General features: G+C 36.7%; 1 protein-coding gene across 3 annotated transcripts in view; it reads right to left on the reverse strand.

Moving 5' to 3' along the window:
• Nucleotides 1-4,540: 4,540 nt before the first annotated feature.
• The window catches only part of BAZ1A (bromodomain adjacent to zinc finger domain 1A), a 209,331-nt gene continuing 192,452 nt past the window's right edge, over nt 4,541-21,419 (reverse strand). For all 3 annotated transcript variants that reach the window (XM_043984698.1, XM_043984696.1, XM_043984697.1), the window contains exons 22-27: nt 13,579-13,826; nt 13,268-13,491; nt 11,724-12,205; nt 8,130-8,272; nt 6,477-6,564; nt 4,541-5,547 (exon numbers count right to left, since the gene is read on the reverse strand). In XM_043984698.1, the coding sequence (XP_043840633.1) occupies nt 5,354-5,547; nt 6,477-6,564; nt 8,130-8,272; nt 11,724-12,205; nt 13,268-13,491; nt 13,579-13,826 (1,379 nt within the window). In that variant the 3' untranslated portion in view covers nt 4,541-5,353. The remainder of the gene's footprint in view (nt 5,548-6,476; nt 6,565-8,129; nt 8,273-11,723; nt 12,206-13,267; nt 13,492-13,578; nt 13,827-21,419) is intronic.

Consider the following 21,419-nt stretch of genomic DNA (forward strand, 5'->3'; position numbering starts at 1 on the left):
AAGTCTGTGACACTGGAGTTTGACTTTTCCTGGACCGATTTGCAAATTATTCTTGCCAGCTGAAATCACATGGTCATCTGCCTGGTTGAGGGAATGAGAAGGGGGGTTAAGAAACAAGTCAGTTATGGAAGGGTGAAGGAGGTAACACAGGGGTCTGACGAAAATCCTGCTGTCTTCATGAGCCGCTTAGCGGACTCTGAAGAAATATACCAACCGAGACCCCTAAAGAGATGTAGGAATAACTGTCCTCAATATTCATTTCATCAGCCAGTCTGCTCCTGACATTAGGAGAGAACTCCAGAAGTTAGACTGGGGTCCCCAGATCCCATCCTCACAACTACTTGATATTGCTTTTAAGATTTTAATAACAGGGACCTTGCCAAAGAGAGAGAAAAGATGGCTCGTGCCCGCTCCATAGACCAAGCTTCTATAATAGCAGCAGCCATCACCACATCTGCTACCAGCAAAACTCTGGCTGGCCGAGATTCTGGCAGCTGCAGTAAACCGGGACAAAGAAGTGGGGGACGCTGCACGAAGGTGAGGCCAGCTCTCCTACCTCTTTGTTCCCAGGGCAGCACCCAAGAGATTGGCTTAGCGAAAATCCAGCGCTCTGCAGCTTGCTCTCCTGGCCAACACCTTGTCAGGCCCATGGCCAAGCTGGCCATAGGAGGCAAGCCTAGGAATAGGAATGGTTTTAGGGAGACCTTTGTCTTACTCTCTGGTTCAAGTCCTAGCATGCAATCAAGGCACAAAGTGGGGATGGGATAAAAGGACCCTAAATGTATACAGACACTGCCTATCACAGAATTAGGTTTGATCTAATTACTTAACTTCTGATCTGATAAAGTCCTTTTTTGGTTTTGCTCTGGTCAGTTTTAATTTTTTTGTTTAAGTCTGTTCCATCTAGGCTCAAGGATTCATGGCAGATACCCATTGTGTCTATGTGTTGACTCTGGACTCTCTGGGCCCCTCACAGGCTCCGAGCATTCCAGGCCTTCTCCACTTCTCTCCCCTCCCCCTCCCTTGCGCCATGATTTCTTCCACCCCCAGTCAGCATGAAGCAGTTTCAGAAGAATCTTCATCCCCTTTCCTTATATATAGAGAAGTGGGGAAATGTCATGGGGTGCAGAGCACCCCAGAAGTTCTCTGGGGGACATCAAGGAATCTTCTCCTTGAGAAACTAAACCAGAGGACAGATAATGCCTAGAGAGATAAGTGGAACCAAATTGGACTGAGCTAGCTTGGGATTCCTACCCTTCATTCTGGTCTCCCTTACCCTGGGGAGATAAATTTGGGTGTGGCTGCGGCCTTTGTGTTCTGAAGAGGGATCCGTAGCCACCCCTCACCCTATTCCTCTAGTCACTACCAGTGGGGGATGGTCCACCTTCACTAAAGGAACTTTCCACAGGCAGAAGGTCACCCCCATAAAAGTACCTGCTGGTCTCCTGCTCAAGGGGATTGGTACCTCTGAGCCACATGCTTTGTGCCTATCTCCCCATGAGAAGTCCAAGGATTTCTTTCATGGTTTCCCTCCCCCCACCCTTCCCTTCCCTTGGCCCTAAATAAACTACCACCTTATTCTAACTACTTTTGTGTGCAAGAGGGTATAATTCTTTAAAGAGGAATTCCTAAGAACCCCAACCCCTGATCCAACCTGTACCCCTTTACAGATAGAACACCAGCCCTGGATTCAGGAGGACCTGAGTTCAAACCCGGCCTTAGACACTAGTTGTGTGACCCTGGGCAAGTCATTTAACCCCAACTGCCTCATCACCCCCCCCAAACCCCCCCCCCCCACACAAAAACAAAAACAAGAACAAGGAGGGGAGAGAGGCCATCTGGTTTTGGTGGTGGGATGGGGTTATACCAATGACTGCTCCTATGGTCTTTGGAAGGAGATGGGACCTTGTATTTGCAGTAGCCTTTGGGATTTGGTGCTTGAAAAGTCTTGTGTCCTACCTCAAGAAAGGGGGAATTTTGGGGCAGCTAGGTGGCACAGTGGATAGAGCACCAGCTCTGGAGTCAGAAGTACCTGAGTTCAAATCCAGCCTCAGACACTTAACACTTAACTAGCTGTGTGACCCTGGGCAAGTCACTTAACTCCAATTGCCTCACTAAAAAAAAAGGGGGGAAATTTGAAATCTAAGGGGCAAAGGAGTAGGACAGTATGGACCCTGGGAGACTTTGAGGTAAATGGGGACAGAGTGGAAGTAACCAGGGAAGGAATATTGGGCTACATAATCAGGGATGTGGTGGGAGAGGGACCCTACCACTGGACAGTATTGTCTTTGACATCTACAATTGGCACAAAAATTTTTTAAAGGGATAAAAAGGAAACTACATTATGTTGAAAGGAACCATAGACAACAAAGCCAACATCAGTAATAAACTTAACATGCTTCAAAAGCCTTAGAATCCAAATTTATAAAGGAAACATCTGAGCTATAAGAACATGCAGTGAAAAGACATTTCAATAGCCTACTCTCAGTTTTGGATAAGACTAACAGAAATATAAACAAAAGAGAAAATATGGAGCTGAATACATTTCTGAAGAAACTAAAGACATATGGTGTCTTCTAAAAGGTACTACAAAAGAACATATGTATCTACATATAAGTGTGTGTGTGTTCACACCATATGGGACTTTTACCAAAAGTTGACCATGAACCACAGAATATTGCAAACCAATGAAAAAAGGCAGAAATAGCCAATACATGCTTTACAAACCATAACATAAGAATGATGAAATAATGACAAAATTTCTGGGATGCAACTAAAGCAATCCTCAGGGGAAAAATTAAATCCTTACAAACATAAATTTTAAAAATTTAAAAATAGAAAGAAAAAGGGGGATTAATGAACATTTTAAAAATTATGCATTAAAACAAAATATAAAAACAAATATAAAATAAGTATAATATTTTAAGTTATCTATATATGGAAATATTTATTTAATTTGGTATTAGGTAAATACAGATAAAATATCTGATATTGATTTTGCAATTTGCTTCATTTTCCTGAAATTCACATTGTAGTAAAAATAGCACCCACACAAATTTTTTCTGTATCCTAGGAAGAAATTAAGATGTTAAAATAGCTACATCTCAGTTGTTAGGTGCCCTCTGAAACTGATATATTGGCAAATAATTTTATTTTGTAAGCCTTGATGAAGAAATGACATTATGAATCTTTGTCTATACACATACACCTAGTATAATTCAGTTCCTTTTACTGTTCTTTAGTCTGTTCACTGAAAATTTTGTAACTTCTAATCTGACAATGTTTAAATTTACATTTGTTGAATATTAAAAGTTTTTGCATCTTGCCTATCTCCTACAAACAGATCAGAGAAATTATATTTTATAATATCTTCTACAACTAGAAAGAGAACATATCCATACCTGTCCTCCTATGAAACAGATCAGAGACAGAGAGAAAATACATAATATCAATTTAATATTTTATTGTCTCAAGAAGAAAGATAAGACATGATCATGTGGAGACTTCCCTCCTAAGAGAGAAGCTCAGGGGACTCCCCATTTCTGAGGGTATATATGGTTTTAGTCTACTGATTACAGGGTGTTGTCAGTTTCAATAGTATGATACAGAAATCAAACCCAGAAGCAAAAAGCAGTTTAACAATTTCAGTTATAACAAGTATGGAGGAAATACAGAAGCATCATTATAAGACTACAGGATTCCCAAAAAAAGGGTTTGGCAAGGATGAGGATGTCCAGATGTTACCATAAGATAGGGACTTACTATCCTGAGGGAAAAAGAAGTCACTGGTCTTTTTATCTGCTAGCTATCTGGGTTCAGGTTTGGAGTTCAGTTGAAGGACATTTTGCTCCTATTAATCCTATTAATTTAGGGTTTCATAAAAAACCCCTTGGATAATAAGGTACCTTCATCAAATATCCAGGTGATCCATATATTCATATTAACACATTAAATGATTGTTTACAATCAACCAGGCCTTTATAGTACCATATAAAGTATATGTATACACTCTTTTTGTTGTTGTTGGTTGTTTGTTTGTTTGGTCGGGGCAATGAGGGTTAAGTGACTTGCCCAGGGTCACACAGTTAGTGTCAAGTGTCTGAGGCCACATTTGAACTCAGGTCCTACTGAATCCGGGGCTGGTGCTTTTATCCACTGCACCACCTAGCTGCCCTATACTCTTTTTGATATGAATAATTTCCTACAAGGGATACAGAGGTTCTAAGACAGAGGCCATGACTCCTAAATGAACCGAGCTTGTGCTAAATTTTAGAGTCTTTACTATTCTGGCCATGAAAACAGATGGCATGTACAAGAAAAAACAGCTGAACAAATATCTAAACTCAGTGTTACTGGATGCCTATTCCATACCCCCTGAGTGATGAGATATTTTGGCTTTATAATTCAGATGTAGCTTGTGCCCAAAATCAACCCTATTTCTCAAATGTCAGGAATTTTTGTCAGTTCATGTAACCTTTATGTGTTAAAAAGCCTGTAACTGAGGGCATAGACTGCTGAAATGAATTCCACAAGGCCAGGATACTTTGAAAAATGTATCATTTTATTTGTACACTTAAAAAGTTGTACATTGAAACTTATAATACAGTTCTGTAGAAGCTACTTATCGCTGGAAGAACTGCCAGGGAAAAGGGAGGGTTGTTACCTTTTTCGGTTGATCATTAGAAAAAGTTAGAGGAATAAACAAAAACACAGTAAATTAAAAAAAAAATTAAGGAACTTTTTCCAGGTACAAATTTTATAAATACAAAAACAAATTCACAAATTTCTTTGAATACTAAATAAATATCTACTTAACAAACTCCAACTGAATACCTCCAGCTAGCACTGGTACAGCACTTTTTATTGATATGCAAAAAAATTGTACTCATTCATGTGTAGTGTTCAAAGAATGTGCTCCATAAAACAATTCTTAGTCATTTACAATTTCTAAACTGTGCTAAAGTAGATTTCATTGTATAAAACCCCCAACAATGCCAGAGTCTAGAAAAAAGTAAAAGATGAAAAAAGAGTCAAAGGTGTAGAAAAAAATCATTTTTGCAAGATACTTGGACACATGAATGATCTTTAAAATACGTAAAAACCTCTGTAAACCAGTACTGTATCCAATACATCTATCAAACAGACAACGAACAAAATTGTAGCAAAGGAAATCTTTCCTACATTCTCCTGAGTGCTTAATATTAAAATTTGAGAACATAGTGCAGGCCACACTTCAAGGTGGTTAAAGAGTTGTTATTGCTTTATGACATGACTGCTTTAAGCATGATTTAATATTCCATTTTCATGAATAGCATTAGGTTTTCCTCAGAATAAATCCTTCAGAAGGACAAAGTTATATTCGTGACTTTTTTGCAGCTGGAGGCATAGTGTGGTCCAGATTACCAGGTGTAACATGCAGTCCAAGCTTTTGGGCCTGAATGTGGAAAAATGCTTGAAGTCTCGTTCCAGCTTTTGCTTCACTTGTATTACGAGGGTTGTACTCAAAGCAGTTTGAGAACATTAACTCAACATCTTCAATAAACTCAGCTAGGAACAAAAAAGGAGTTAATATGAAAATTATAAAATGGTTATGCAGCAAAAACAACAGCTTACATTTACAAAAGGCTTATTAAAGTGTTTTATATAAATCCCTACTTCACTCTTCACAAATTAAGAAGTGCAAATATCTGAGGAAACTGAGTTTCACAGAGATTAAATAACTTACCCAAGGTTGCTACCAAGTGCTAGAGTCAGAATCTTAACCCAGATCTTCTGACTACATTAAGAAAATGGAACTTTGTTATTATTTTAAATATTAAGTAAACTGGGGGCCTGTAAAAGGTAGTAGAATGATATTCTGAACTTTTATCCTATGTACCTATAAAAATATAGTGCAGAGGCCAAGGCAATTTCAAAGCTGAGTGTTTCAGTCCATATATCTATAATTATATTAAGATTTATCTCTGATTATTCTATATGTAGCACTTTTTACCCAATCCTTAATTGTTTTCAATTCCTATTTATTTGGTAGCCTTTCTTTTTTTTTTTTTTTTTGGTAAATTTACTTTAAAAAAAAAATTCTTTTTTGTGGGGCAATGAGGGCTAAGTGACTTGCCCAGGGTCACACGGCTAGTAAGTGTCAAGTGTCTGAGGTCATATTTGAACTCAGGTCCTCCTGAATCCAGGGCCAGTGCTTTATCTACTGCACCACCTAGCTGTCCCCTATTTGGTAGCCTTTTAAATATCAGATAATATTATCCATAAAACACCATAAAATCCATAATTAAAATTAAATAGCATCCACACAATTGAAAAGAAAATAATTTATCTTCATATAAAAGTTTTTATAAGAACAATGAAATAATATTCTACTACTGCTAACCTTTTCTTTCTTAGCACAATGCTAATAATATGAATTGAATTAGAAACACAAACTTTAAAAAAAAACTTAAGAGAAACAAATTTAAATTACTTACAAGCTAGTTTATATTCACATTTGTTCACTTTTTCACGGATTATATTTAAGGCAATAGGTTTTTTGATGATATCATAGTAGTCTGGTACCTGGAAAATAATTGTGTAAGCATAGTATTTAATAAAGAAAATATTGTTAACCAAAGACATTTCAACCAAATTACCAACTTAACAACTGGATATTATTAAATGCTCAAGAAAACAGAGAAAGAAACTATCAGCCTCCTCAGATGTTCAATATTAACTACCTTAACATTAAAAAAAAAAGCATAAAACAAATGAAGGCACGGTTCCAAACAAAAATTAAACATTAAGATAAAGTTTTAAGATAGTAATATAAGATAGTTTTGCACAAAACTGTTCACAAATGATATTTTTACATTTATGTAAGAATAGAGAGATAGTATGCCATAGAGAGCTAAGTTCAAATCCTGACTCTGACACATGCTGTGACTATGGAACAAAACACTCAACCCTCTTGGTACCTTGAGACAACTTATCCCTAAGCCTGTAAATTATAAAGATGAGTTTGTCAATATCTGTTGATCTCCATTCTCTTCAAATATAAAACTAACAGCAGCTTCAGTGTCTATATCTTTCTGACAGATTAGGTAGGAATGGTAAAATCATAAAAGCAGATAATGGCCAATATTGCCATAGCATCAAGCAATAAGACTCACTAAAGGTTTGCTAATGTGATGCCAGTATTTTAATAGTGCCAATTATTCCAAATATTGTTTCTGGTTACTGATCAGGAAATGTGCATCGCATTCCAAGCAATAAGCAGTAAACACCACCCAGAGACGAAAGCATAAGAACTAAAATTCATAGTCCCTTTTATCTCATTTGATCTCTCAATAACCCTATGAAGTACTTAGTCTGAGGGGTATTCAGAAGCATTAAGTGACTCAGTTTCAGGTCTTCCAACTCTTAAGTCCAGTAGTCTACATTCTATCATACTGTCTTCTTGACAAAAATAGATGAATAAGACTAGACAAATATGTCAAACTTTCAGCAAATACAAATAATTCAGAAGTGAGACAAAACGCCACCTCCATCCATCCTTTCTCCCCCTTCTCCACAAGAATTAAGTTTAGGAAAGCAGACAGAAAACATCTTAGATTATCAAACCTGATTTTTGTAGGTCAGTGTATTTCCAAATTTCTTTATACTGATTTGGACTACAGCATACATTGTTATTAAGTAAATGGATCACTAAGAATAATGAAAATAAGTAGGCAAGAAGGTAGAGAATCCATTGTTCTACTCTAATGGCGTAATAAAAACCAGGAGTTTTTAAAAAGTGTAATAGTTTCTTCAGTTTAACTATCTGAAACTTTTAATATAACTATCCTGAAACCTCAGAGCTGTCAATAGTAAGGTAGCCTGTTAAACTTACAACAGGTCTGAATCATCATCATCATTGTCGTCGTCATCTGATTAAATAACTAGAAGGGTAAGCTACTCTTGTTTCATCTACAACTACATATTTTCCCATCAACTATATTACTAATATATTACTACTGTTGGAAAACTTTAGCAACTGTTTTAAATAGGAAAAATGAATTATTTCAGACAACTTAGTTGTCTGATTCAAAATATGAAGGTGGATATATTTATCATATTGTCATCAATTTACATCCACCCTCACTTACCTGTATCTTGGAAACCAGTTTCAAGAAAGGCCAGCTGTCATCATGTCGTACTAGTTCTACAACAAGTTGTTCAAAAGCAGACAATTCATGGACTCCACCCTGTCTGCCCGAACTCCTTCGATTCAATGTCTTAGGAGATGAGTCTGAAATATAAAAGGAGAAAATGTGTCTTAGAAAATTAAAGGATAAGTCGAAAATACTTAACATTTAAAACAAAATAAAAATGCATGTAAATTCAAAAAATAATTCAGAGACCAAAATCAAACAGGAAAACAGGACAGTTTAGGCTGTTGCTTGAAACATTAAAAAAAAAAAAACTTATATGGGGGGCACCTAGGTGGTGCAGTGGCCCTGGATTCGGGAGGGCCTGAGTTCAGATCTGGCCTCAGACACTTGACACTTACTAGCTGTGTGACCCTGTGCAAGTCACTTAACCCTCACTGCCCCACCAAAAAAAACCCAAAACAAAACAAAAAAAAATCAACTTATATGGCGCAAGAGACCCAAAGTATTAAATTTATATACTTTGTAGGTTTTTCTCAAGGGGCAGGAAAAATCAAAATGCTTACTTGTTCCTTTTAAGTCTTAATTTTCCTGCTTTTCATTGGGAAAAGATTCCTAAAAAGCAGTAACAAATTGAAGGAAGAAACTGAGACTTAGAAAAGTGACTAGTTTTTCTTTTGGTTTCCTTAATAAACAAAAGGATTAAAACTGAAAGCAGGTGAAGCAAAATGGTTCCATCACTTCTTTGTAAATGTGACTTCTTCAGATATAATGATTTGCCTATATTTGGAGCATCATATTTAACCATCTTTGGGAAGGCAGACTATGTCTGCTCTCTATATACATATGTATAGACATATATACATATATTTCTATATACATAGGAACAGCCTTGTAACTATTACTTTAAAATTTTTTTCATACCAAAACACTTTTATTACTTAAATTATAAATTAGATAGATATAGGAGGGAGGAAGAGAGGGAGAGAAAGGGAGAGAGGAAAAAGTTTCTTTAGGCTGGGGAGGTCTTTTGTGTTAAAAAGATGTGTGTGTGTGTGGGGGGGGGGGCAGCTAGGTGGCGCAGTGGATAGAGCATTGGCCCTGGAGTCAAGAGTACCTGGAGTTCAAATCTGGTCTCAGACACTTATCACTTACTAGCTGTGTGACCCTGGGCAAGTCACTTAACCCCAATTGCTTCACTAAAAAAAACACAAAAACAAAAAAGGTGTGTGTGTGTGTGTGTGTGTGTGTGTGTGTGTACACACAGTTATTTAAACTTTTCCATTATCTTAACAGAGGACACAACTGTTTACATGTAAGCTTAAGGAAGGAGGGGCCCCCCTTCATGTCGGTCTATCTCCAATGCCCAATACAGTATCTTATACATGGTAAATGTTTATTTGTTGCCTTTAGATTAAAGCCACATAGGAAAAACAACTGTTCATTGAACAATGAAAAGCAACATAAGTTTTCATAGTAAGTGAACCCAAAAAAGCCCAATTTTCCCAACCCACTCTGGAAAATGAATGGGGAAGTTGTGATTTTTCTAGTTTCTCCTCATGCCTGTACACTGGATTTTCAGTATTTATTATTTGAAGTTAGTTTCCATAATACATGTATTAAAGACAAATATTAAAAAATTATTCCTAAGAGCTATATGATTTTTGAATCAATCACTATTTTTTATAACCACATCTGTAATTTTAAGAGCTAAATTTTATCAAACTAATATATTCTATTATTAGAGGATATAGAAATGTCTCATACTGATGATAAAATTATGCTAATAAGGCAGTGTGCCAAAAAACTTATGATCCTTTTTATTTTCTGGGCAATGCAATACAATCCTGCCCTGCTTTATATTTTTCCAGGTGTTGAAGAAAAATGGAGATTAATATTACATTCTGTCTTTGCTAGCTTCCTATTACTGCTTTTCACATAAAGAGATAAATGAACGATATGATTTAAGAGAGAAAAACTGAATGAAGGAGGCAGTTATGGCTAAAGGAAATTATAACCCAAGTTAAAACAAGATGAAAAGCTAGACACATGTAAAAATATTATTGTTCAAAAACATCAGTTCGTTTAGACAGAAAGAATCTATTTAGTGGGGAAAGGTGATTACAATTCACAGAAGTATATAAATTCAAGCTAGTTAAATTTGACCTTTAAGGAACTGTTTTTTTATGGGGTAGCTTTTAAAAAAGAGATAAATTGTAAAAAGGTCTTTTTGACAGCCAAAACAATATTACTATGAGGTTACCTTTTGCACTCTGTATTTCGCTTCAGAATATTATAGCATAAATTGATATTAAAAGTGATTTTCATATTTTTCCCTCTTCCATGCTATTTCTGCTAACACATGAATGCATCTCTTCCTTATTCCTCTTTCCTATACAAAATTTTCAAGGCTCAAGAATAAGGTAGCATTTGAGAAGAGCTTTGTATAACAGGTAGGATCTTGACAGAGATAGATGTTGGGCCCTCCCGTAAAAGGGCCCTCCAATATAAGCAAAGCTACAAAGGATATAGGACATGTCTGGAGAATTGCTAGTAGTTTATTTTGGGTAGAAGAGAATATATGGAGAGAATAGGCTGCAAACATATTGTGGAGTTTTAAATGCTAGTTTCTAGAGTTTGGAACTAATTCAGTAGTCAGTGTAAGATCAGAAAAGGTGTTTGAACAGGGGAAAAATGACAGACAGCAATATTTTAGTAATTAACACGTATATGAGGGCTTGAGCGAGGTTTGTAGGAAATAGGAATGAAAAGGAAGGGGTGATGAAAAACACCGCAAAGAAAGAATCGACATATGGGATTTGGGCAGCTAGGTAGCATAGTATATAGAGCACTGGACCTCAAGTCAGAATATCCAAGTCCAAATCCTGCATCAGATACTGGCTGTTATACCTTGAGTCTAATTCGGTTTCCTCATCTATAAAATGGGGATAATAACAGCATGTACCTTACGGGGTTGTTGTGAGGATAAAATGATATAATATTTGTAAAGTGCTATGAAAACCTTAAAGCATTACATAAATTCCAGCTATTAAATTAACTAAATTGGTTAGGATTGGAGGTTTCTATGAGAGACTGAAGGAGAATGAGAGAATTTAAGAGTTATGAAGAATGCTGATGCCATTAACAAAAATAAAATAATGATTTCTACTTTTGATATACTGAACTTGAGGTTTTAGTTTTGGTAGCAAGGTTGTTGGTCAGATGAAGATATCTGAAAACATAAGAGAGCAAAGATGTAAATGGAAATTCAGCACAGTTGAGACAGGTGATGGCAAGAGTAAAGAAGATGGATGAAAGCTAAGGAATAACTATATTTAAGGGAGAGGAGAAATAAAGCAAAGTAACTGTCAGACTTCAAAAACCAAAACAGAGTAATGTCACAGGAAGAGAAGAGAATTTCAAGAAGCAATGGGTAGTTATCAAAGCAAAAGTAGGAAAAGCTGTAGAGAATTTGAAAATAAGGATACTGAAAGTCACTAGATATGGCACTTTGTATCTGATTGTCAGGGGATGAGAGAGATTGTGGATTGAGGAAGTAGGAACTGTTCCAGTTAAATAATATCTTCATACCTGTGGATTGTCTCTTTCTGCCTCTTCTCTTAGGTTCTCTATCCTGAACAGAAAGTTTAGGCGTAGAATGCAGAAGTCCTGCTTCTTCACTTGACTTTGTAGCAATGACTCTAAAGTTAGAGAAGTTGGAAGGACTGTTCTCTGGTGTATTTTTAGTAGACTTCCTGCCTCTACGCCTTCTACGAGGACTAATTAGTTCCACAAACACATCAGCTTGTAATGAACCATGACTCTGACGAGTTGAACGGCTGGTAAGTCTTAAAGATGCTTTAGTTTCCGTAGGAGGAGCAGACTTTATCTTTCTTGGATGTCTTCCAGTAGTTTTAGATGAAGATCCAGTTGGTTTGAGTATACTGTGTTGATTCCGTGAAGTATATCTTCCAGAGTCCTGTCGCTGACCACCACGACTTGAAAAAGAAGTATTGAGTCTGCCTCTTGTTTTTATTGGAAATCTAAGCTGTGGTCTTCCTCGTTTGGGTGGGCTAGAAATATTTTAAACATAAGAATTATAGCATAAACTAATGATGCTTTTACAAATCAGGCCTCAATCAAGCATCCCATTATTTTGAAAAAGAACTGTAGAGTCAACTTGATTTCTAGACCAAGATATTACAAGTACAGAACAACCTGCTTTATTCGTTGTTTTCTCCTCCAAATCTGTTTACCTAGAATGTAGTATGGCAGATCTATACAACTTTACTTCCCTGGTGACCTTATATACAGAATTACCTTTCCCTCTCTTCTCAATACTCTTTCTCTAACTTTTCCAACTCCAGCTCCCAGTGACATGAGAAGCTAAGGGATGCATTTCCAGTAGCTCCCAACTATTGTTTAAAAACAAACCTTGAACACATATAAATATACAGAATTTTCCCACACAATCTAGATATAAAAGAACGTATTTATTGTTAGACAATCATCAATTTTCTCATTCTTATGTCCTATTTGCAACCTCAGAGTGCATTCTATACTATGTGCTTGACAAACAGTAAGTGCTTAATACGGTTTTCTACCTATTTGTTCATTTGTTGTTCGTCATTTAATATTAATACCTCTATCATTCCAACTAGCCATCCTTAGAGAGTTGGAATAAAGAACAAAAGCTGAATTTCCAATGCTGCAGGGTACTCTGGTATCTCCAAATACAGTTTTCTACCCTCAATTAAACCACAAAAGCCCTCTTTTGTGTATAAAGTACTTCAATGATAAAGAAAACAAAAGTCATGAAAGTCTTTCAGAAATATAGCTAGCTGGATTATGCTTCTAGGAGCTTTTTTTTTTTTTGGTGAGGCAATGCAATTGGGGTTAAGTGACTTGCCCAGGGCCAGTACTCTATCCACTGTGCCAACCAGCTGCCCCGCTAGCTGGATTATGTATTTTCAGAAATATAGCCATTGGATTATGTACTTTCAAAAGTGCTACATTTACAAGGTTAATAAAAATAAAGTATATCTATCCCAGCAATTCTTTCATATCTATTAAGTAACAGTAATTTGAATCTAAGAATGTCAATTTCAAGTTCTATTTCTCAAATTAGAACTCACGTCATTTCTTCTTCTTCTCGAGAATCATCATCTTCATCCTGCTCCACCTCATACTCCTCTTCCTCACTCTGCCCTATTTCATCATAATCTGTTTCTTCTTCATTTTCCATCTGTTCTACAGTCTCTTCATCACTTTCTACAGATGGTCTCTGTCTAGAGGAAAGTCGTCTAGAACGTTGCTTTGGTCGACACTCTGGACAGAACCAGTCTCCTTCAGGTACAGTCTGACAAATTACAGAAAATGTCTTACTTAAAATGTGTCACTGGAGAGTGAACATCGACTGAATATTAAACATAGATAAATGAAATACCTTGAGCTTTGGCCGAACACAATAGGTATGATGACCTCGATCACAGCCATCACAAAGCACCATGCTTTCAGCATCACCCTTCTTTCGACATATCTTACAACGAGCATTTAGTATAGACTTGGACCAGATGACACTACGATCCAAGGTAGAAAGATGAAGAAAGACTTGGGACAGACTAGCAGAAGAAAGAAGAGACTCTCTCCAACGATCCAGGACTGTTTTGTAAGAACGTCCACTGTCACTGGCATCTTGAGGAAAAAGAAGAAAAAGGGAATAAACTTTTTCTTATTAAAATTCCAAGTGGTCTGTTAGAATTGTTTTCCTGTGTATCTCAACTGTTCATGAAATATTAAAATACCTTTTTTTCACTATTGGTTAGCACAGGATTTGAACATAGATCTTCCTGATCACAAGTCCAGTGTTTTTTTTTTTTGTTTGTTTTTTTGTGGGGCAATGGGCAAAGTGACTTGCCCAGGGTCACACAGCTAGTAAGTGTCAAGTGTCTGAGGCCAGATCCGAACTCAGGTACTCCTGAATCTAGGGCCGGGGCTTTATCCACTGCGCCACCTAGCTGCCCCAGTGTTCTTATTTACCATGCCCCTTGCCTGATCTAACAGAACTTACTTGCACTACAAATATATCATAGAGATGTAACTATAAGTAGATAATCTAATATAACAAAAATGAACATAATACTAATAGTTTAAAGCACACACTGAGCAAGAAATGTCTTCCTATCCTTTAAGATAAAATGTAGTTTTGTTAAGCAATGTAGAATTCTTAGCAAAAGCAGCATTTTAGTATTTTTTATTTGCCCCCCAAAAGGGCTACAAGACAAAATATTTTCTTTCTTCCCTTTTAAGCCTTCTCTTGTAACAAAAAAAAAATTTTAAAGAGGGGGAAAAAAAGCTCAGCAAAGCCAATGCATTGACTGAATCCAAGAATGTATTCTACACCTATAAACTCAACTCTCAGATGATAGGAGAGAACATAATTTCTCAAGCCTTCTCTAAGTCCAAGCTTGGTCATTTTAATTAAACATAGTATAGCTTTGTTTTTATTCTTCTTTTAGTTCACACAGTTATAATTGTACACACTGTTTTCCCATTTCTGTTTACTTAAATCTGCTTTAGGTCATATAAGACTTTTCATGCTTCTCTAAATTCTGTATATTTGTTGTAGCAATATTCCATTATACTAATGCATTACAATTTCTTTAGCAATTCCTCAATTTGATGGGCACCTACTTTGTTGCAATTCTTTTCTACCACAAAAAATGCTACATGATTATTTTAGCATATATGGGACTTGCCTTTTCTGTCTTTAATCTCTCTTTGGGTATAGGTCAAGTAATAGATCTCAAGTAATAGTATAATAAATGCTTATAACTATTAATAATCTAAAACAGAGATTTTTTTATTGGCTAATACTGGCAACTACAATTCCTCCATTCTTTTAGGTTAGACACCTATACTGTATAACTCCTGTCACTACTTTGTCCCTTCTCGCTAATCAGTAAGTCCTTATAGTCATGGTCACACACTCTCTTTTCAGTTTAAAATTCTTTTTCTTTTTTCTTTTTTGCGGGGCAATGGGGGTTAAGTGACATGCCCAGGGTCACACAGCTGGTAAGTGTCAAGTGTCTGAGGCCAGATTTGAACTCAGGTACTCCTGAATCCAGGGCTGATGCTTTATCCACTGCGCCACCTAGCCGCCCCCTCAGTTTAAAATTCTTAATCTCTAAGCAAATCTATTCTTTTTTTTAATCCTTATTAGCTATATTCTATCCCTGGGCAAGAATCTATCATTCCTGCTTTTATTTCCTGTATCCTACTTTATTAATTATCAATTTGCAAAAGTGATGAAAACACCACTTGGGCCCCTAAATCCTTCAATTCTCTTCATAAAACTCAAAATATTCTTAATAGGCTCTCTTTTTCATTTCATTTATTTATTTATTTTGCAGGGCAATGAGGGTTAAGTGACTTGCCCAGGGTCACACAGCTAGTAAGTGTCAAGTGTCTCAGGCTGGATTTGAACTCAGGTCCTCCTGAATGCAGGGCCAGTGCTTTATCCACTGTGCCACCTAGCTGCCAACAGGCTCTCTTTTAAAAGTTAAGAACTCTTCATTTTTATTTCCTAGTGTAGTCCTCCCTTCTCATTCCAGAGAGACAGGCCTAATAAAAAAGAGGGAAAACATTCAGCAATGAAAATATCTGACATTATATGCATTTTACCATCTCCCTCTGCAAAGGAAAAAATGTCTTCTCATATCTGTTCTTTGAGACCCAAATCTGGTTATTATACTTTCAAAACATTCAGTTTTGCTTTATTTTCTTTCCATTTACATGATTAGTCATTGTTTCCTATTTCTGCCTTTTAAATTTTGCATCAGAGTTCATATATGTCTTTCCAGGTCCTCCCCCACAAACCCTCTGCATTCACTTTATTTCCTTGCATATAGTAATATTCCATTACATTTCTATGACACAATCTGTTTAATCATTTCCAAACTATTGGCCTTCAAATTTTATTTATAGTTCTTTGCTACTATATTTTGGAGTACATGGGGCCATTCTTTTATTTTTAAGTTAACAGGCTCTGTATGGTAGTTAACAGACTCCTTATTGCATTATCATGAATTGTGACCCTTCCCTCTTTAATGAGCACCAATCTAGTCCTGGTCCTTATCTCATATCAGGTCTCTTGCCTCTATTCCTTCCTCCCTACCCCATTATATCTTTCTTACAGCTAATGCCTACCTCATCAAATCTAAATTAATTTTAACACAAACTTGGCCCTATTTTTGACTTTGGATCCCACTATTACAATACAAGGGCTGTTAGGTGGTACAGTGGCTAGAGTGCTGGGCCCAGAGTCAGGAAGACTCATCCTCTTAGCTGTGTGACCCTGGGCAAGTCATTTAACCATCTGCTTTTAAGTTCCACATCTGTAAAATGACCTGGAGAAGGAAATGGCAAACCACTCTAGTAATTCTGTCAAGAAAACCCCAGGGGCAGCTAGGTGGTGCAGTGAATGGAGCACCGGCCCTGGGTTCAGGAGGACCTGAGTTCAAATCTGGCCTCAGACACTTGACACTTACTAGCTGTGTGACCTTGGGCAAGTCACTTAACCCCAATTGCCTCACCCCCCCCCAAAAAAAACCAACCAAAAAAACCCCCAAATGGGGTCACAAAGAGTTGCACATGAATGACACAATTAAGCAACAATTACAGTACAAGCTCTTCTAGTGCCAATCTGGCAGGCGGCCTCTTCACTGTCCTTCCTCATTTCCCTATTATGCCAAAGAATCCTCCTCATGCCAAAGTTCATTTTATCCCTGTGTTTCTTGTTCTGGAACTACAATATACCTCTATGGTCCCCTGTTGCCTTTTATGTTCCCAGAACCTTCATGCGAAGGAGGATGCCCAAGCCAATCATGTCTTCACTTCTGATACACTAGACTTTGTCTACCATGCCTTTGCAAGTACCTTCTCCCCTTTCCTCCCTCTCATTTTTCAGTTTCCCTTTATGTGCTGTCTTCCTTTTCATTAGAATGTAAGTTCCTTAGGGGCAAGGACTGTATTTCTGCTTGTATTTGTATTCTCAGCCCTAAGCAGTTTCTGGTACACAGGTAAATGCTTGACTCAACTTGAGATGTTACAAAACTGTACTAACAAAGTACCACTTCAAATCTGTGCGCCCTAACCTATTGGACCCTAAAAGCTACACAAGTGGAAATATTAATGCTCATTTCTTATTTACTCCCTTATATTTTCCACAGCAGCTTTAAAAAATTTTTAAATGTTATTTCATTAAATATTTCCAAATCACATGTAAAAAATGTAACAATTTTTTTTTTGGTGAGGCAATTGGGGTTAAGTGACTTGCCTAGGGTCACACAGCTAGTAAGTGTTAAGTGTCTGAGGCCAAATTTGAACTCAGGTCCTCCTGAATCCAGAGCCGGTGCTCTATCCACTGTGCCACCTAGCTGCCCCAACAATAATTTTTAAATAAATTTTGAGTTCCAAATTCCTTCTCTCCCTCCCCCTATCCCTTACCCCCAACCCTTGAGAAGGCTGGCAATTTGATATTGTTATACATGAAGTCTATTTCCATATTAGCCATGTTGCAAAAGAAAACCCAAGAAAAATAAAGTTTAAAGTATCATAGCAGCTATTTTAAATCTCTCTTTCTTGAGCTTTCAACTCCATACTATCACTCTTGCAGCGAGTTCACCAATGACTTTGCTATAAAGATTTTTCTTGTTTTTTGTTTTTTGTTTGTGTTTTCTTTCAGCCCACCCTTTATCACCTTCCTGGCTAACCTGTTCCCTTCCTCTTAACACCATATTTCTGTTGATAGGACTACTATTTTCCCAATCACCCAGGTTTACAACTTCAATTATCTCTGACTTCTCCCCCTCTCTTTCCTACATCAGATTGGTAAGTATTGTTGATTCTACTTCTGTAATATCACAATCTGGTTTCCCCCACTCCATTCTTATTCCCAATGCTATCCTCATTATAACAAGATCAGTCTTCTTACTTTTATTCTCTTTCTATTCCATCTTCAGTGTTAAAATTATATTCCCTAAATACAGCTCTGATGAGGTCATGTCATTCTACTACTTGAAAACGGTCAATGATTATTTATTGTTTTACCAAATAATGTCTAAATTCTTTAGCCTGGTATCCAAGGCTCTGTAGTTTTAGGCTCAATATTCATTTTTTTCAGTTTGGTCTCCCTCTAGTATTATCTTTCATGCATCCTATGTTTTAGACAGGTCACCATAAACTAAATACACCCTGTGTTTTTCCTATTTTTGGAGTTGAGAACATCTTCTGAATATCTTCATACATCTTTACCCTGCCTGAATTCTTCCCATTCCTCAAAGTCTAGCTAAAAAAGCTGCCACTTCTATTAAGCATCCTGATCATTTTGCCATATGTAATCTCTCCCTCTGAATTCTTTTTACCTATATTGCTATATGCTATATTTTATCTTATATTATTAGTTATTTGTGTAGGTCCCTTTTCATACACCAAGCTATAAATTCTTTTTTGTTTGTTTTTATTTTAAAATTTTCCTCGATTACATATAAAGATATTTTTTGAGTTCCAAATTTTTCTCCCACCCCTCCTTCCCTCCCCCCTCCGAAGGCCAGTAAGCAATTTGATATGGGTTATATATTACTATCATGTTAAACATATTTCCACATTAATCAGAACAAAAGGAAAAAACACTTGAATAAAGAAGAACAATAACAAAAAAGCAACAACAAAAGTGAAAATAGTATGCTTCAGTCTTCATAAGGATTCCACAGCTCTTTTTCTGAGCGTGGAAAGCATTTTCCACCATAAGTCTTTTGGCATTGTCTTGGAGCACTGTATTGCTGAGAAGAGTTAAGTCTATCACAGTTGATCATCACACAATGTTGCTGGTACTGTGTACAATGTTCTCTTGGTTCGGCTCATTTCATTCAGCAATTCATCTAAATCTTTCCAGGTTTTTCTGAAATCCATCTGCTTATCATTTCTTACAGCACAATGGTATTCCTCTTTTTTTTTGCGGGACAATGAGGGTTAAGTGACTTGCTCAGGGTCACACAGCTAGTAAGTATCAAGTGTCTGAGGCCGGATTTGAACTGAGGTCCTCCTGTATCCAGGGCCAGTGTTTTATCCACTGTGCTACCTAGCTGCCCCCAAAAGTCTATGGTTTTTTGTTTGTTTGTTTTTTTTTTGGTGAGGCAATTGGGGTTAAATGACTTGCCCAGGGTCACATAGCTAGTAAGTGTTAAGTGTCTGAGGCCACATTTGAACTCAGGTCCTCCTGAATCCAGGGCTGGTGCTCTATCCACTTCACCACCCCCAGCACAACAGTATTCCATTACATTCATATACCACAACTTGTTTAGCCATTCCCCAATTGATGGGCATCCCCTCAGTTTCCAATTCTTTGTTACTAAGCTATAAATTCTTTGAGAGGACAGTTTATTTCATCCTTGTATCCTTCTCCCCCCATATAGCCTATTATGAATGGTCGGTACTTGCTAAGTGAATGAAGATTGCATTGTGGTAATTTTTTAAAAATTCCTAATTCTGTCTTTTCTAATCAAATTAAAAGACCCATCAAAGATGAAGACTATGTGCAATTTTTTAAAATCAATCAACAAACAATGACTAAGTAACTATATACAAAGTACTCTGAACTCTGTGGAAGAAAGAATCTTCATCCTGTCCATTTTCTGATTTGCTGCTGCTATAACTCTTCCTTACAAAGTGGATCTGCAGTAGCTAAGCCATTCAGCTATGAATTCCCTGGGATCATGCATCCTTTATCTTCATTCCTTTCTCCTCAGCTTTCCAACTTCTGTTGGAGAACTGTAATCAGTATTATAATTGCTTCTGGAAAGGGTATACAGATGGACAAAACTCAGTAGTTCCATTCTATGTCCTAGTGACTTCCCAGGCAAAATACTCTTCCCCTTTGCCCCATGTTTCTCTCTCTCTTTTTTTTTTTAGTGAGGCAATTGGGGTTAAGTGACTTGCCCAGAGTCACACAGCTAGTAAGTGTTAAGTGTCTGAGGCCAGACCTGAAGTCAGGTACTCCTGACTCCAGGGCCGGTGCTCTATCTACTGCGCCACCTAGCTGCCCCCCCCCATATCTCTATATGTGCTGCCTAAACCTACTAAAATAATAGCTTCTTGAGCCTGGACAGTCTCACTTTTTCCCACAAAGTCATGCTTTACTCTTAGGACTTTGCCAACATATTTTTGCTGCTTTCTCCCTCCATCCCCAGCAGCACCGTTCTGCCAGTGCTAAGTTCCTCCCAGAATCTCCATATTGAAGAAGGGTCCAGAAGGGCAAAGTAAACAAACACTCTCTTCTGATATTTATGCAAATGTTTAAACCAAAGTCAGATGAAAATACTTTTATCTTTCTAAAATGTTATGTGTAGTTACTAAGATGAAATTAAAATAGTAGAATTAACCATAAGACCAATGAAAATCAGTGACAAATAACATAATACCCTGGCTTTAGGCATTAGAAATTCTTTAAAATAGTAAAAAGAACAATTTACCATCTTTCTCACTAGACTGATCGTCCTCTCTCTTTTTCTTGTCCTCCTTTTTCTTTCTATCTCCCTTTTGATCTCTTTTGTTAATTTCTGCATTACCTAATTTTAAATTGATAAAGTTAATCCAAATATTTTATAGCCTAGTTAACTGTAAGCATAAGTGCTAAAATATTTATCTTAAAATAAAACAATTAATATAGGCCAAATCCAAGTTTTTTAATTGAATATTTAGAAAAGAATGCAGATACAATATATTTTTCAAGTGAGGGGTATCTAAACATTAAAATATGCTGTATTTAAAACTGCTTTAAATACTAAATAAAAGATGATCCAGATATCCTGGTCTTTTAAGTTTTTATTATTGAAAAATTAATGTGACCAAATAATGTAATTTCTAATAAGTTGAAAAACTGATTCCACTGAGAAAAACAGAAATGAAAATGTATAAATTAAGCACTTGCAATATGTTGAACACTGTTAAACGCTGGAAATACAAATACACAAGTGAAGTCAATACCTATCTTTAAGGAGCTTATATTCTAACAGAGGCAACAATACATACACATGGGGAGACTGTAGCGAGGGAGGGGCACTTCAGTCAGGAAAATTACTGGAATTGTCAGTAGGGGAATACTGAAATATCCTATCATCTAGAAACAATAGCACAGTTGATGCAATAATTCACATAAATGATATCTGCAGGGAATTTTCTCATTAAAGAATCCAGGTCTATGGAAGCAAATGAATCTCTATAAATGGA

Source organism: Dromiciops gliroides, chromosome 2, assembly GCF_019393635.1.
Source record: "Dromiciops gliroides isolate mDroGli1 chromosome 2, mDroGli1.pri, whole genome shotgun sequence".
NCBI lineage: Eukaryota > Metazoa > Chordata > Mammalia > Microbiotheria > Microbiotheriidae > Dromiciops > Dromiciops gliroides.